The 18623-nt window shown below is 40.0% G+C and overlaps 1 protein-coding gene across 3 annotated transcripts in view; it reads right to left on the bottom strand.

Annotated features, from left to right (window-relative positions):
* Window positions 1–18623, bottom strand: part of SYNE1 (spectrin repeat containing nuclear envelope protein 1) — a 451046-nt gene that overhangs the window by 40565 nt on the left and 391858 nt on the right. For 2 of the 3 annotated variants that reach the window (XM_032836376.1, XM_032836375.1), the window contains exons 129-130: window positions 17617–17783; window positions 6326–6488 (exon numbers count right to left, since the gene is read on the bottom strand). In XM_032836376.1, the coding sequence (XP_032692267.1) occupies window positions 6326–6488; window positions 17617–17783 (330 nt within the window). Of the gene's footprint in view, window positions 1–6325; window positions 6489–10592; window positions 10783–17616; window positions 17784–18623 lie in introns of those variants that run through there. The other variant, XM_032836377.1, reaches the window with a different exon arrangement.

The raw sequence follows: 18623 nt of genomic DNA on the forward strand, positions 1-18623 counted from the left end.
CCAGACACCCTTTTTTGTTTTTCTTGGTTAGTCTAGCTAAAGGTTTGTCAATTTTGTTTATCATTTCATAGAACCAGCTCAGTGTTGCTAATCTTTTATATTGTTTTCCTATACTCTATTTCATTTATTTTTGCTCTAATCTTTTTTATTTCCTTCTGTCAATTTTGGGTTTAGTTTGTTCTTCTTTTCTAGTTCCTTGAGGTGGAAAGCTTTTTTGTTTATTTGAGATTCTTTTTCTTCATGTATGCATTTATCACTGTAAGTTCCCCTCTTAGCACTGCTTTTGCTATGCCCCTTAAGTTTTGGTATGTTGTGTTTCTTTTTTTGTTTGTCTCAAGATATTTTTTATTTTCCTTTTGTTTTCTTCTTTGATCAGAAGCGTGTTGTTAAATTTAATTTTCATGTGTTTGTGAATTTTCTAGCTTTCTTCCTGTTATTGATTTCTAGTTTCACCTCACTGTAATAAGAAGAGATCCTTGATATAATTTACATATTCTTGAATTTGTTGAGACTTGATTTGTGGCCTAACATATAATCTATCCTGGAAAATGCTCCATGCTCTGAGGTAGGGGTTGGGGTGCCACTGACTGGGCTCTGCTCTGGCTGGATGAGGTCACAGGCTATGCTCCCTATCAGGGTAGGGTTACTGGCTGGACTCTGATTGGGTAGGGCTACAGGCTGAGCTCTGCAACCACTTCTGGTTGGGTGGGATAGCAGGCTGTGATCTTAGACCAGACAGTGCTACTGGCTGGACTTTTTGTTCATAGAGCCATAGGCAGGGCTTTGCAGCTGGACCGGATCTCAGGCTGGCTCTTTGATTATGCAGGGCTGCCAGCTGTGCCCTGCAATTGGGTGAGGTGATTGTCTGGGTTTTGCCATCAGGTGGGCCACGGACTGTGCTACCCTATTGGAGAAGGTCACTGGTTGGGTTCTCGGATAGGGAGGTGCCTCCAGCTGTATCCTAAAGGGTGTGGAGCTAGAGACTATGCTCCATGGTCAAGCTGGGTCCCCATCCAAGCTTTCTTGTCATGTGGAGTCACAGGATATGCTTGGTGATTGGTGGGGGTCATTGTCTGAATAAGGTTGCAGGCTGTGTTCAGCAAATGGACAAGACCATAGGCTGGATTCCATTGCTGAGTAGGTTTGTCATCTGGGCTCCATGGTTAGCTAGGGTCGTAGGCTGTGTTCTGAGGCTGGCCTAGGCTGTAGGTTGAGCTCTGAGGTTGCCCAGAGTCACTGTCCAGACTCCCTGATTATGCAGTGCCAGAGGCTACGCTCAGCAGTTGGGAGGGCTGCTGGCTTGGCTCCTTGGTCAAGCAGGGCTGTTGGATGGGTTCCGTGGTTGCCTGGGTTCTCTAGCCAAGACTTCTGGTGGGGAAGGATGAAGGCTATGCTCAGCTGTTGGGCGGGGCTGGGAATTGGCTTCCCTGCCCAGGTCAGATGGTAGAAAGGGCTCCAAGGTCAGTTTGGTCCATTGTCTGGAGACCAAAATCAAGCAGAACTGCCAAGTGAACTCCCAGGTCAGATAGGGCCACTGGCTGGGCTCTGCTGATGGGCACAGATGCAGGCTGGGATCTCTGCTTGGATCCAGCTGCAAATGGGAATGCAATTTGCTAAGGTGTGAGTCCTGGTGGCAGTGAGCCTCAGCCCCCTTCTCCCTCACTACTTGATCCCCAGTAATCAAGCTACAGATGTTCCCTTAGTGGTTCCCATGAGTTGAGAGCCAAGTGGGCCTCCTGGGAAGTATGGGGAAGCTGGGGGGAGCTAGATACCTATCTTGGCCAAGTGGTGCCCTCTTGGTGCAGCTCCATGCCAGCCAGGAAGGATGATGTGGTCACAGTGTGACCATACCTCTTACCCTTTTAATGTGGTCCTTCCTGGTCTCTGGGGTCCAGACTGGTGCTTCATGCTTATCCTTGGGTTGGGGGAGTTTTACAATGGTGCTTTGCCTATAGAGAGTTGCTCATTGGTCTTTTTTGGAGGGGGACTTAAGTCAGAAATAACCTATGTGGCCATCTGGATGATGTGATTCTTTCTTCCACATACTTTTGGATTTACCCCAGTGAGGAGATTTGGGGCCAGGGTATGAAAACCAGAACTGTAACTGATGGATTGCTGGAGGCTCAGTGTAGACAACTGAGTTAAAAATTCCAGAGGTTCCAGTCATTGGAGGGGGCTGCACAATTTTGTGAAATTTACCTCCAGGAGCTCAACCAGGTTCCCACAGTAAATATCAAAGAAAAGACCCCTTGTACATCTGCTCAAAAGTTTTTGTTAAAATCAACTGTATGAAATAAGCTTGAGGGGGGTTATAATTATGGGTAAGTGCTCTATTACAGATAAAGATTTTAGTCTCAGCTTTAACCTCCATCAGTAAGGGTCCTGAATTGACACATAGTGTCTCTGAATTTATACTTCTTCATCCGTAACACAGAGAAATTTGACAAGATGTCCTCTGAAGACATCTCAAGTCTACATATATTTCTGCTCAATGAAGTATGTGAAGTTTAAGTACATTGGCAAGAGAAACATATAGAAACTCCACAGAGAGGAATAGAGGAAAATGTATTTCTTATGAGTTTAATCTCTTTTTAAATATTTAAGAGAATTTTCCCCTTTGGAGACAGATTAATATTTATCTGTCTTTTACAACATGGATTCTAAATGCTATAATTTTTACAGAATCATGGCTAAACATTTGTCACAAAGGAAGCTGTTGTGAATATGATAGGATTGAAATAAAATTTACTAAGCACCCACTTTGTGCTGGGTGCTGTGCTAAGTGTTTTTCACATTAATTTTTATAACACTGTGAGCATCAGCATTCTATATACATGAAGGATTTTTAAAATTTTTTTAAGTTTCTTTTAAAGTTCTTTTTTTTTTTAAAGATTTTATTTATTTGAGAGTGAGCACAAGAGGGAGAGAGACTAAGAGCATGACTGGGGGATGAGGCAGAGGGAGAAGCAGACTCCCTGTGGAGCAGGGAGCCTGATGCGGCACTCGATCCCAGGACCTGGGATCATGACCTGAGCCAAAGGCAGACACTTAACTGACTGAGCCACCCAGGCATCCTATGTGAGGGTTAAAACAGTTTGTTATTCAGGTCATGCAGAAAAGTGGTGAATTGCAAATTTATCCCGGGAGTCCTTATTTTTGGTTTGTTGATGGGTTTTTTTGTTTTGTTTTGTTTTCAACCTTAACTTAAAATTGAATTAAAAGGCAGTATGAACATATATTAATATATTAACAGGTCAAAAATTATTGCTAAGCTTCCAGTGAAGTAATTCCCTTTTCCCTCCTGATTCTCATTTTCATCTCTTGTTGTTCTGTCTTCTGGTTTTAACTTCTGTATTTCTAAGTGGCACGTTTATGTTGCTGGTTCTTGATTTTTAAATCTTAGACGTTATGTATGTTTCTCTAGTAGAGACAGAATGAACTTTTTCCTGACTTAAGTGGTTCCAGCTGCCGTTTCAGCACATCTTACAGCTGGAGCAATAATGATTGTTTGGATGATTTTGGTCATTTAATATGGTTCCTTAATATTTTTCACATCTGAGCAGCAAACTATGCTACGGTTTTATTTCTCTTCTTATATAACTTTCTGTGTTATATGGAATCAGTAGCTTTCTCCCTCTCTTTAAACCATGAATATCCCTAACTTCTATCCTCTCTTTATGGAGCTAATAAAGCTCCTTCCAGTATGGTTAAGCCCATCAGGTAATCAAGTTTGGGTGTCTTATTCCTTGGAGACATCCCTCCCACAGCACCCCGTTCCCTACTCCAGTCTGAAGAGGGATGCTCTAGGCTGTAGGGCGGCTGGCATCTGGGACGTTCCCTTACCATCTACCCTGGGAATTTTCTTCTCTCTCTCATGTTGAGTATTATTTTTCTTCTCATTTTAGTATATGCAATCTACCTTTGATTAGCATGTATACATAGAAGGTAAGTATTTTATATAGTAAATGGCAGGTATAATATCCTAAATTAAATAATCTTCTCAGCTTTTTAAAAGCACTGTCTCATTATCTTTTAGCTTCAACCATTATTTTGGAAAAATCAGACTTTTTCATCTTGGAAACCTTCAAGATCTTCTTTTTGTCTCCCATGTTCTGAAACTTTATAGTGATTTGTTTTGTTTTTAATTTTCGTGGGCCTTTGTAGGACTTGTGCTCTGGAAGTACAACTGACCCATGAACACACGGTTGAATATCGGCATGTAACATCTGACTCCCCCCAAATGACTAACAGCCAACTGCTGACCTGAAGAAGCCTTACCAAAAACATACATAATCCAATAACAAATATTTTGTAGGTTATATGTATTATATACTGTGTTCTTAAAATAAAGCAAGCTAGAGAAAAGAAAATCATAAGGGAAAATAATCTATAGTACTCATATTTTCTTGCATAAAAAATCCACAAATAAATGGACCCACACAGTTCAAACCCGTATGGTTCAAGGGTCAACTCTACATATCTTTAAGTTTGGGGATTTTTTTTTTTTTAACATTACTACGTTGATAATTCCTTCCTATTTTCTTTATTTTTTTGTGGGGGACTTTTGTGGAATAACTGAACTGGATTTTAAAACTCTTGCACGAATCCTGGGTGAGATATAATGCTGGCTAGTGACATGGTAGGAGCTGGGGTGGTGGGGTGGAATTCATACTATCTGGTACAGAGCATTTCATTTAATCTCTCTATTTTTAAGATAGTGGCTCCAGCCTCAATGGCGCCCTATAGCCCCCCAACCAAAGTCCCTCTGGGTTTGCTTCCTCCAGAGTGTAAACCCTGGGTCTTCTGCTGGAATGCATGAGGCAGAGTAGTCTGGCTAGCTGGGATTAGGGAGAATCTGCCAGTCCAACCACTTCTTTAGACTTTTAAGCAGTCTTCCATTGTGAGGCCCTAACAACTTGCTCTCTTCTCCCTGAGCCGCCTTGGAATTCTGTGGCATGAGTCAGCTTTCTATCCTCCATTCTGCAAACACAAGTAACTATTCATTTATCTACTTCAGCCTTCCAAATTTGTGAAGGATGTCTGTCCTCTCTAACGTTTTCTTTCCTGGTCTCTGCCAGGTCTCTGTGAATTTTGACCTTTCCCCCTTTCCTATCATTTTACTGGGGTTTAGAAGTAAGTTAGGCTATAGATGCATGGATCAATTTACCCTATTGAATTAGGTACTATTTTGATTCTCTTACATTTGCTAAATTACAATACTGGCTATTAGGATTTTAACTGTTTTTAACATTTGTCACTGGTAGACATCATTACCATGTTCTCCAGGAGGATTCAGGGAGCTGGGGGCCAACCATAACCCCAACAGCTCAATTATCAGAATTTCAAACGTGAGAGAATCCATTACAGTGCTTTAATCTTACAAAAACAGAAAAATGTCCTGCTAACAATTTTTTAAAGAAGAAATGCTCTTAAAATAATCCCAATATCTAATAACTGTATTTTAATATCTATTTGCATTGGTTTAAGTAGTTTGTAAAATAAAGTAAGTACATAAACTATTTCCTAAGAGTTCATAAAACAGGTCTGTTTATATTTTATAGTATTTTTAAGTTAAGTAACTTGGCTATCATGGCCTAAATGCAATGGAAGTAACTGGAGTATGGGCAGAATTTTCAAGGACAATCTAAGGGCATGGAATAGCAATACTTCTTATGGGACATTTGCAGTATTTACCACTAAGTACTGGAGTCTGATATGCTTAATAAAAATAAGGAAGGGGAATAGGAGATAAAAAAAATCCTTTCTGTATGCATTTTTCATGGTCACTCTTTTTTGCTTTTTTTTTTGTATGCCACTGTAGGTGCTGTCTTTGCTACAGAAACGAAGGTAGAATTGCAGTGTGTGCTCTGCAGATCACGTAACACTTCTTATAAAACAAAACTGTTTTGGACTGCAAAAACTCTAAGAATATACTGTAATCTTTCTTCAAACACTATATGCAGGGAAACAAAGGCTCTACTCCGTGTAGGTAGTAGTGGGCTCATGACCCACAAAGAAATCAACAAAACACCAGCTCTCTTCTGGGCCCATCACTGAGGCTCAGGGAGCTTAGGATCTTCTTGGTGGACCAACGGCATTAAACCTATGAGAGCGTATCTATCTTCTAGCCTCAACTCCTTGGTGACATGGGACCTGTTTGCCCCAAACACCAGCCCTGCCCAAGCCTCCCCTTTCTCAGCAATCCTGTCTAGCTTCCTCCTAATTTTCCATTTCGATTCACCATCTCACATCTGCCTCTGTATCCTGGCCAGGAGCACAGAGGTTCAAGAGCCTACTTGGATCCTCTCGTCGTTCTGAGTTTTACCTGCTGCTCAGTGAGCTTCTTCTGTATTTCATCCGAGTCACAGGAATCGTAGACTATGGGCTTGGCCAGCTCTGACTCGATGTGAGCCAACCATGTCCTCAGGCTGCTCATGTTCTTGTCTAGTTGCTGCACGGCCACCAGGGTCTCCTTCAGCTTCTTCACCCTGTGGGCAGAGGAGAGACTTACTCGAGTTTCCCTTGTGGGCGAAGTGAACACTGGGTTTAAAGCCAAGTTGCCTAGAGCCGAAGTCCAGCCTAGCTCAGTCCCTTAGTGGCTGGGTGATTTTGGGAAACTGTACGCCCTTCCTGTGTCTCTGTTGCCTCATCTATAAGGCCAGATACTTCTCCTCTATAAAAGTAGAGGAGAAGTATCTGTGAGATTTGAATGGGTTGAATAATGCAGGGTTCACGGAACACATTCAGTAAGTGTCAGCTGAGATGATGTTCAACATGGCGACAATTACGTAACAGTGACAGAAGCCTCATGACGTCATAAAGATTGTAATTTCCACCCATTATGTAATTTATACTCATATGAAGAATACCTAAGAGGAAAAAAGGAATATTTCTAATGGATTGTCACCAGATTATGAATTTGTAGTTCTGATTACTCCAGCCCGGACGGAGTCAATTTGAGCACCCTTGTGGCAGAAACACAGTTAATAGAAGAAAGCACACTTGAGATGAACTATCAGTGAGTGATGATTTGCGCTTTCATGCCAGATCACGTTAAAGGTGACTGAAGGTCCGCTGGGCCGCCAGTGGCAGAGGGCAGATGCAAGGCCGGCCTCCAGCCAGTCATCAGCTGCAAGACCTAGTTTGGTGCCGTATTTGTTACACAGCACGTTTTTAAAAAAATGTTTTCCCATTCTTTCCAGGAAGGAGTAAAAACCAAATTGTTTAAATTGCCACTCGTCTAACAATCATGTGTGGACATCCTATATGTCAGATGCTGAGAAGAAAAAATAAATAAAACTTGATTATTTTCCTGATGAAACGTACAATCAGACTGGAACTCTGGACATGTACACAATGAAATGTAACACAGGGTGGTAAGAACTAAACTAAAGAAATGGACCAAGTCCCTGGCTAGTAAATAAGGAGTGATCAATTCTGTCTGGCCACTTCAGTAATCAGTCACTCATTCGTTCCCCATTTGCTCATGTCTGTATTCCTTCTACAAACTTCTGTGATCCTAAGTAGGCATGGTGCTACGAAACAGAAATACAGCGATGACTGACCCTGTCACTGAGCAGCTTTGGCTCTGCTGAAAGATGGGAAATGAAGAAGTAACATTAGAGCCGCATCTTGAAAGGTAGATACAAGCCAAGCTGAATATTTCTAGCCTAGGAAACGTAGGGAAGAGAAGCAGATTTGAAGGCATCACGTGGTAATATCAGGGGGGATGGGGGTGCGGAGGGTGGGGAAGGGAAGCAGAGGAGGGCTGCGGTTGTGCTGAGGCAAGCTGGATGGACAAACTGGAGTGGGATTACACAGGTCCTGCAGTGACATGACAATGGCGTTGTGTGCAGTTTAAAGATCAGTAGGAACTCTGCCGAGACGTGTCCGCCACGGAATGATAAGATCAGGTCTGATTCTGAGTGAGTAAGTTTGAAGGGAGGCTCATGTGGAAGTCCATTCGGGTATAAGAATACCGACGTTTGAATAACATTAAAGACACTCTTAGATGCACTAACTTACGTTGTTTTGACAAAGAAAAAAAAATGTGTGTTTAAAAAAATTATGTTCATACTCCACAACATATTCTATTAATAGGAAACTGAAAACGTGTCGCTCTTTATCATGACTCATAATTCCATTCAAGGTGAGACTTCTCTAATTAGCTTTGTAAGTACAAGTTGTACCCTGCCCCCAGGGCAGTTCAAGGCACTGGCCTTGAACAGTAATTCCAAGAACACTTAAATACAACCTACTCACATTTTTCTCATAAATAAAACAAAATTCACTGTGAATAGCAGTTTTAAGAACAGCTACTGGGTGCAAAGCCCTGGGTGCACATTTTATCAATGACCACGCCATGGCCTGGAATTTGATGTGGCCCTGGCCATCCTGCTTTAGTGGCCCAGGCTGAAAGGACAGTCCCCAGACAATAAACACATGGAAATAGGACTACAGAGTGGCTCATTGCACTGAGACGTCTGTCCTGGTTTTACCTCTGTAAGAAAGTCCTTTTGGGAACCTCTCCCACTTGACCAGCTTCCTGTCTTCGGATCTGGTAGAATCTGGATGCTGACAGTGCTCTGGGATGGGGTTTTATAGCAAGCTCATAATATCATCAGGGTTTGGTGCGGAGCTAGAGGTTGGAAGAACACTTCATTCAGCTTGCTTCCTGCTTTCCCTTATTTTAACTCCCTGGTATTATTTATGCACAAGTTCCTCTTCCCATGTTAAATTCCTTGGGAAACTAGAACTGTGAATTTCTGCTTTTGGTTTTCACCTTCCCCCGCAATGCTACCCTCAGCGCTTGGCACAAAGTTCGGCACTACTTAAATGCCAGATAAACACAAATAATTAGTATTCTAAATAAAATACCTTTATTTAGCTAGCATATTTTATTCTTAATTTAGTTGATATTCCCTTACACCAACATTTGCAAATGGTCTGTGAAGTACTAAAATTTATTCATGTTCTTGGTTCAGATTTCACGTACAAAAATGACCAAAAGAGCTAAGGCACAAAAGAATGTGTGTGAACACTCCTCCACTGAATATTGTCTACACTAGTCAAGTAATTTACAAGATTAGTAATCTTGTATGATATTGAATGGGTTCCAATAGTCAGAGCAGTTAGTGGGTAATATGTCAAGGGCATCGTGACATGGAAATGCTTGTTCATATAGTCCATTAGGGACAAGTTCCTCTTTCAAATGAGTGAGTAAATCTTTGTAAAGTCAATGGGGGTGAACATTTAAGTGGTTTTCCTTTCTCATTTTTTTAAACATGTATTTGAGTACAAATAGCAAAATGCATTATGTGTGTGTATTGGGGGGAGCAGATGTGAGCTGAGGGAAATGGGTAGAAAAGCCCCAAACAGCTTCCTTGAACTTATGAAACTTGATATTGCAGGACATAGATCATCCTTTTTTTTTTTTTTAAGAACAATGTCCCATATTTTTCCCATTATTTCTTTAAAGGAAATCTTTGTGTGAAGTGTCACAATATTTTCATTTATCTATCATTGTAAGAAGTTTGAGCAACATTCTTTTTGGTAGCATCCAGGATTGTAATTCAAAATGGATGTTTGCAGATGTCACAAGTCTGGGTAAGTTTAGCAAATCTTGTGCATCTGAAAGTTCCTGGAGCCGATTGGTCTTCTCACCGTCCAGGGTGCCTCCTGGGACTTCACCTTCCTGAGAAGGAATCGCTACTAAATCCAGTTGCACGAACAGCTTTATATACACACATATACACTACATGTATATATTTATCATTACTTTCCTTCAAACTAATTTAGTAAATCTATAAACCAAAAAAAAAAAAAAAGGTCACATTCTAAATGTAATAGGACTAAAAGTACCATCAGGAAATCCTATTTATCAGCAGGAGTTTATCTGGGGGGAATGTTATGGTATAAGAATAATATTCTTAAAAATGAAGTTAAAATTCCTAATCTAATGTTGTTATAACTGAAAAAAAATCATGAAGTAAACATTTGTATAATGCACAAAATTACTACTTTAGACATAAATTTTTACATTCTGTACATGTTTTAAAACCTTTATGCTAGTCATGTGACTTCCTGACAAACCTAAACAGAAACAACTTTTTCTCATACACAAAACCCTCCAGGCCTCCGCACTACGAGCAGATTTTTATTTAATAAAGGGAGAGCTTCCCGTTACAAAGCTGAAAACTGGCTAAGGCTGAATTCCAGTTTCATCAGGAGCCCCATCCTTTAAATAGCAGATGATGGACCAACTGGGTCTTCTCACTGGGTCTCTTTCCTGTGTCTCAGGCTAAGGTAGCATTCCCCGGGCATGACGCATACAGTCCAGAGACAACTGGAATACCAAGCCATAACCAAGTCCATTAACCTTCCCCTCCAGCTCCGCATGCCCAGTAGGGGGGACAAGAAAACAAACCAACAAAGAACTCTTGGGAGTCCATGGCCAACGAGCTCCCAGCACCAAACCATCTCCACTTCACGCTGGCCAAAGCTATCACGGATTAAAGATCCAGCATCTATCCCACGAAGCCCACGTAACATGACAGCTATGCACAATGGAAGAACCTCAAGGAGATGCCTGCCTTGTGACATCGCAGTTACATTCCGGAAGATCTGCGTCCACACAGCCGTCCTCTGCCATCCTCAGGGCACACAGATCTGCCACCACCATGAAGCTTCCAACTTGCAAAAGTTAGGTCTGCAGAGCAAAAAGCTAAATCCTGCGTGGGGATGAAAGTTTCCCCTTGTCTGCGTATGGAAGTATGAAAATGTTCACTCTAAACAAATGTTGCGAGGTCTCTGCCTGATAATATGACACTGCGCAGTGACAAGTGGTCATGTTTCTAAATAAAACCTACATTCATTAACATGTGCCAAGCTTGATCTCCTGGAATGTAGGCCACGAGTGTAAGAAGGGGAAAGGCTCAGTGTAATCTGCAAGGAGGGGGAGGCTTTCTAAAGAAAGGAGGATATCAAAAATAAGGCTGGCTGCAGACACTCTGCCATTCTGGAAGGACGGGCAACTCTTCTCGTGGGCTGTTTGTTAAGTTGGAAAGGATTTTTGATAAAGATAAATCAACCAAATGCAAACAAACAAAACCCCCACAAATAGAGCAAGTTGTGTAGCAAAAAAAGCAACTTTTTTTTTCCTTCTGTTTGAAATGCCAGCTAAATGGTGTAAGTAGGAGTTTTAGAGGTTCTTTGGGAAGGTGGGATGGAAAAAATATTCTGTACAACAGTGGTTGGTTTTCACTTTTGAAAGGATTATTTACAAAATAAAAGTAATTAAGGAAATATTATTCTTCTCTTACATACTCAAAACCTTTGTCCTTTTGAAAATAACAATATAAAGTGACGAAAGTAACATGTTCATTTTAAGATAATAATAAAAGTTATTATATTATAATATATGTTATATTATAATATTATATATATTATATTATACATAATATAAATAAAGGTTAAAAAATAAGGTTATCTGTTCATTTGCTTGGTGGGATTCAGGTAACTTTCTTTTGTGGATTTCAAGAGTTTCAAATTTTCTGTCCTGAATCTATATGAATTTCACAATCTAGGCTCTAAAAAAGTAAGCTCTCAAATTATTAATTACTGGTAATTTAATAAAATGTGGTGAATGCTAGCTGCTTTAAGTCCTTTTTGGATGAAGGTATAGATACAATGCACAAATAGATTACAAAAAAAAATAATAAATGATGAACATTTGCTAAGTTCTTTTTAAAAGCCCTATATGATGAGCTGCAAAATAAAACAAAGCATTTGGGTCTGATCGTGTGAGGTAATGGCTTTTAAAACAGAAACATATTTCCTTTTTAAAAGCAACAAATCTACTTTTTACATAAGAAATACACTCTGGAAAACTTATAAATAAAAGTATTTTTCAAATCGTGCTACTTAAAGCTATCCTATTGTGAATTCTTTATAAAACAATCAGTCCCCTAACATAGTATTTTTAGCAATCAGGAAGAAAAATATATAAGCTTTGGTTAAAGGAATATATTAGTCATGATTCCATAACAGCAGGCAAATTTACTTTTTCTTGATTATGACTAACACTTCCAGAAACTTGAGATCTTTAAAACCTTGTACTGCCATTATTTTCCTAGTTTAATTTTTTTTTTTAAATTTTTCTCATGGGTTCAAATTTTTTTCCCATGCTCATTATCATGAGGACAATATATTTATTGCAACAAATTAAAAATAAAGCAAAGTTCTAAACTCACAGTTACTGTAATAGCAAAATACGGTAACAATATCAATGTCCATCACTGGGGAAAATATTGAATACCTCATGGTGTATTAAAACTATGGAATACTCTAGCTCTCTAAAAGAACAAGATGGCCACATGTGGCATTCTGTGGTATACATGGTCCTTCCCCCTGCATTGTCTCTTTGGAGCTACAGCAGTTATTTTAATGAATACTTTGAAAATGAGGAAGCTAGGGCTCAGAGAAGTGATGCAGTGAGCCCTAGGTCACACAGCACGAACATGGTGGACTAAACTCAGGGCTCCTGATTGGTTCTGTGTTGTTTCCATGTGTGCTGCATCACTGCATTCCTGATCCTGGCCAGAGACCTCCGAATTGACCACTCCAAGAGTCAAGTTTTCTTCCTCCTCTAGTGGAACTGCTGTTAGACTGAAACCCCTTCTAAGGGCAGCTGCTCCAACTTCACAACGCCTTCCTTGCACTGCACACACAGTTTACCTACACAGCCTCGAAGCTCCCTCTGGGTGGAGAACTGCCGCTTGCTGAGGGCTCTGCGAGCTGGTTTACTGGTACTATCTCATTTAGGCCACCTAAAACCTTTTACACTGGTGGTAGCTGAGGCACTGAGAGGGGAAGGAACTTGTCTAACATCACAGGGCCGGTGAAGCAGAACAACGTGGTGACTCAGGCAGGTGAGGCCTGAAGCCTGCACTCTGCTTTATTCTTTTTTTTTTTTTTTTTTTTTTTTTTAAGATTTTATTCATCTGGCGCAGAGAGAATGACCACAAGCAGGCAGAGAGGCAGGCAGAGAGAGGAGGAAGCAGGCTCCCCACTGAGCAGAGAGCTTGATCCGGGGCTCGATCCCAGGACCCTGAGATCATGACCTGAGCCGAAGTCAGAGGCTTTAACCCACGGAGCCACCCAGGTGCCCCTGCTTTATTCTTATCTGTAGGGGTAGCACTTTGCATCCTATGTCTTAGATTGGAGAAATGCAATGAATACTGGAGTCACCATTATGTGCGAAGAGCTACACATTGGGTTCTGGCTTCACTATGGTCATGCTATGGTCATGCTTACAGTGTAGCTGAGAGATAAAACTGTAAACAACCGATCACACAAGATGCTTATTACAGCAGAGGAAAATTCTATGAAGGAGAGGTCGGAAAGCTTGCTGAGAAGGTAAGAAGAATCTCACTTAATCCAAAGAATAGGAAGCACACGAAGAACAATTATGAGAGGGCCAGGCCGGATGGGGGCAGGATATGAGCAGGCAGATGTGACGGAAGGAGGAAGGCCGGAGCTGAGTCATGTATACACTTGCTCCGTACCCTTACTTGGTTAGGCACCATTTTCTCTTTCGTCTTCTACATTCACTAGATCTGGGGTCAGCAATCTATGGTTGGCCACCTGTTTTGATAATAAAATGTTACTGCAACTCAGCTGCATTTTTCTGTTTCCATACTGTCTAAGGCTGCTTTTGGAATATGGCGGAGGCGTTTCGGCAGGGACCATTGGCCCATAAAGCCGAAAATATTAACTAGATAGTATTGTGCAAAGGGTTTGCCAATCCCAGCCCTGTAGCAACATCCACAGTACTTCATACACAGGAGACATTCAGGCATTTTTTAAAATTATATTTGTTTTTACTCTACTTCTATGAAGTGTTTAAGGGAATTATAGTAAACAGGTGGTTGAAAAACAGCCACAAAGGACCACATATTGTATGATTCCATGTACATTCAGATCTGTGCTGGCCTGGGGCCAGTGGAAGGAGAGAGGGTGGAGGGGAAAAAGATGACTAAGGCTTTTATTTGGGGGTGATGACAATGTTTTAAAATTGATTGTGGTGATGGAGACACAGATCTGTAAATATGCTAAAAATCACTAAATGATTTATACTTGTGATAGATGAGTTGCATGGTATGTGAATTATTAAAAAAAAAAAAAAAAAGGCACCAAACAACTAATGCTAAATGACAGAGCTCCTGTTATCCTGAGCTAAAAAAACTACTATGTGGGTTTTTTCATAGGGTTCAGAGACAAAATGAGAGCCAGAATCCTAGCAGACAGTTTTATAGAAACTATAAGTACAGCAATTACTGTTTCTTATATTTACTCTTAAGGAAAAGCCAACAGGTGAGAAATGCCTTGGCCAATTGTCTTGGCCATTATCGACCGAAAGGATCTTCAGGGACAAAGAAAATGTTCTGTATCCACAGTGCCCAATAAAGTAGCTATTATCCTCATATGGTTATTAAGCCCTAGAAATGGGACTAGCACAACTGACTGTAATCAAAATTCAACTGTAATTTAATTGCATCCTATTTCAGTTAATTTAAATAGCCACGGGTAGCTAATGATTGCTATATTAAACTAAGAAGGTGTAGAAAGCAGGGGCAGGGTACTAGAGCATTATCCACTGTGGAGACCTGAGAAAAACTAAACAGATCTTGTTGCTCTAAAAAGCTGACAATTCCTAGTAACAGTCAGTTTAAAAATTCAACACAAAACACATTTATTTTGTATTCAGAATGGTCCAAGCTAATTCACTAGTGACAGGAAGGTGGCTCAAAGTTATGCATTCTATTTGTATGCAATAGGTTTATTATCAGTAAATCTTTCTTTTCTTTCTCCTGTTTCTGTTAGCTGGGAAACTGTTCACCTGAAAATACGATCTTGAAAAATAACCTTTCTCTTCCCACAAGAGCACCAAAATAACATTTAGAAATATCGAAAGGCACAACTAAGTTGTGTTCTGCTTTAGTATATCAGTGTGAGAAAATGTAGGAAGAGGGAAGAGGGGTGAATGGGACTGATCCACAGAAATCTGATGCTTGAGCAGGCAGCTCATAGTTGAAGATGGGTGTGGGGGACAGTCACCTGGTGTGTGTATTCTTGAAGAGCTGATAAACAAGGAAATGGAAGATAAATGTGATGGTTGAGTGTCATTTAGGAGAGGCCTCAGAGAGACTATGAATTTATTAATCTGGCACCAGCCAGATTAAGCTCTAGAACCAGCCATCTGGTTTACTTTGGAATGAGGCAATCAAAAATGGACAGCACATCTATAAAAATCTACATCTGTGTATGATGAGACTCCACTAGAGTAGAAACATATGAGCATTTTAGTGACTATAGTGCAAAGTAGGCATATCCAAAAACATTTAATTGATTCAAACTTTACTAACGTGTCTTTGGAAAGATAAATAACAACTAGAAAATCCTCACTTGGACAGCAGAAAAGTTATAAATAAACATGACTTCGAGGAGAAAGCACCTAACTCATTTGATGTGAAGTTGGCTAATGACTGGACATGACACTTAAGCTAGCATTTTACGAATAAACTCTCTTAAATTAAAAACATCTTTGATACAGTGTATCCCCCATATTCCATACCCCTGAGCCACTAAAGATTAGAAAAGAACACTAACTAGTTTAGCTGGATTGTACATGCCAATGCAAGCCAACCCGTGAGTCATAATCTAACCAAAAAAATCCAAGGATGTTTACCAACTGGGCGACTTCCCTAAGAAGGGTATTTATAGCACAAAGAGCTTCGATTTGTCTTTCTGAAATAAGATTTGGTTATCACAGATGGAGAAGTGAGACTATACGTAGCAAATGGGGTTCTAAAACCTACGTATGCTGGAAGCCTTGGAGTAGTTGAGCTCAACCGTATGTTACCATCGCTTTGTAGTACCTTTACCATGGCATTTAGCTTGTCACTTTACTTGATGTCTTTGCATGTCTAGATATCCACCATGAACTCCTCAAGGAAAGGGGCTTCTGTCTTTGTAACCTCAAAATATCTCAGAACTGCTATGAGCCCTTTACAAAGGATGGGGAAATTAGATTGTTGAAATAATTACAGAACCTAGTTTCCTTTAGATCAGGGACAAGGAATTCATAAACTTGGCAGACAGGAGAATGTAGTGCTCCCAAGCATGGCTTCTAGAATCACAGAGTGCAGGCTCTGCCACTCAGCACGTGTGTAACCATGGGCAAACCTGAGCCTCAGCCTCTGCATCTGGAAAATGGATATAATAATAATGCCCACCTAAAATGGTGTTATGAACAACATAGGAGAAGATGCATATGAAGCTTGTGGCATGGTCAGTGGCACAAACCAAGGGTTCAATAAGCGTCAGCTAACACAGTGCTGTTTGATAAACATTTTAAAAATTGGTAAACATTTACTCCATTTTTGTTTCATTATTTTTAAAATATTTCATTATTTTTAAAATAAAAAAAAAATAATCTCATCTTCTTCCTAAATCAGCTCTTCTCTGAAACTCCCTTAGAGAACAAAAAATATGCTAGGTATTTTCAACATCAACACATGCAATTGCCATGCCCATATGCAATTATTGTGGGCACACGGTATTCAAAGGGCACTATTTCATTTGTGCTAAGGAAAAGAACCCAGACTTTAAAAGTGTATTGTCAGTTAGCTCCAAACAGCTATGAATCAGAAGCATTCATAACATTTGAACTGTTCTAACTGCCATACAAAAGAATGTGTGTTCAGATATTCAAGTATTCATTCATTCATTCAAATATTTTTTGAGCCCAAACTGCATTCAGGCACCGCTCTTGGTGCTCATGATATATGGTGACTAGAATGCACAAGGATGTCCATTGCCCTTGTGGAGACTACATTATTATGTGAAACCAAGTTCACCTAAAATAAAGCATTTACGTCGGCATTCCCTTTATATCAAATAACATAGTGTTTCATTCGCTCTATCAGACTTGTGTAATGCTCATAAAGACCCTTATATATTTTTTCTTTCTTTACTTTTACCTCTTTTCCTCAACCTGACCTTCTGCAACAGAAACCGAATATAATATTCCTCTCAAATACAAGGCAGACACTTAGTTATTAAAGCTAAAGACAAAATTGCAGTAATACAGATTATTTCTACAACTATGCCGAGTGGCAATAATTAGCTTTATTCCCACACTCGGCTAGCCAGAAATACAGTAGGAATGTGATTTTCTATATATACTTTTTTTTTTTTTCCCTACCGTGGATAAAAATGCCCTCCCTGGATACTAGTCAGCAGTTTTACCTCCTTCCTCATAGAACCCTGAATACCCATGCAGCCCTGAAATCAAGAATTCTCTTTTGGGAATGGGTTTTGTTTGGATATGACTTTCTCTCTTTCAGCTAAATGCAAACACCACTGAGTTTATTAATCAAGAAGGAGAATTTCAAAGTTAATGAAGGTGACATTTACGAGAAAAGCATAAACTAAAATGGTGGGATGACGAGCACAGACAGAGATTCATTGGATTATCTTCAGCTGCAATGAAAGGTGGACTGAATGCTTTAAAATTATGCACACACATGTCCTGTTGAACAGGATCCTTTTTACCTGGCTGCCATGAGATCCAAGAGATGCTGCCACCGGTCATTGACCTTTCCAAGCTTGTATTCAATCTCAGAGGCTTTGCTTTCATGGCTGGCTCGAGCAAGTCGTTCTCCCATTTGCTGGAGCTGTATTTTGTTCTCTTGGGCAACAGCAATTTCCTCTTGATAATCCTGCATAATAAATAGCAATCACAGAGATCAGAAATCATATTTTTAATGCATTCAGCCCGACTCCACTAGAAACATGATTATTACCATTTTGTATTGCTTGGAATAGTTTGGGCATGAGGAATGCTATGTGAATATCAGTCCATGTACACAAGAATTAGGGGTACCTATTATTTTCGGGATGTGCACAGACTCTAGATTGAATTTTCATAGAACTTTTCTTAAAGAGAATGGAAATATTTTTATTTACTTAAAATGGGCATTAAGAAATCAATAACAGTGTATACACAGATAGAAAGACGAAACTTGAAGGGGTTTAATACTGAGAAATTACACCTTATTGTTATAATCACCAACCTGGGTGTTATATTTAGAATCAATCCTCATACAAATAGTTGCTAAGAGGCTTAGAAGTTGTGTGTATGTGTGTGCGTGTGTGTGCACAATTACGTATGTGCAACTGACATATATGTGTATTTATATGTAAATGTATAGATGTGCTTCTGTCAATCACTTGTGCAGAATGCTTTAGAAACGAATACCTTCATTTTAATGAGCTATCCTCTATGCAGTGTCAATATTTTATAACAGATTAATGGCGAACTAGCTTGCAAGAATAATAACCATTAGTCTTGGGGATTAACAGGTCTCAACCTTTTTCATTTACCCAGTTGCTGTACTCACTTCTCTCAAAGATTGTTTTGGACAAGGAAACACTGGCTCCATATGCAAGAGAAATGCCACTGAACGGCATGGTTTAAGTGATGATGAATGGACATCTATCTTCCCCAACCCTCACCGCCTGACCAATGATCCTCTCACTCCCACCACAGTGACAGAAGC

This window comes from Lontra canadensis, unplaced genomic scaffold, assembly GCF_010015895.1.
Source record: "Lontra canadensis isolate GAN:19392208 unplaced genomic scaffold, GSC_riverotter_1.0 scaffold92, whole genome shotgun sequence".
Taxonomy (NCBI): domain Eukaryota; kingdom Metazoa; phylum Chordata; class Mammalia; order Carnivora; family Mustelidae; genus Lontra; species Lontra canadensis.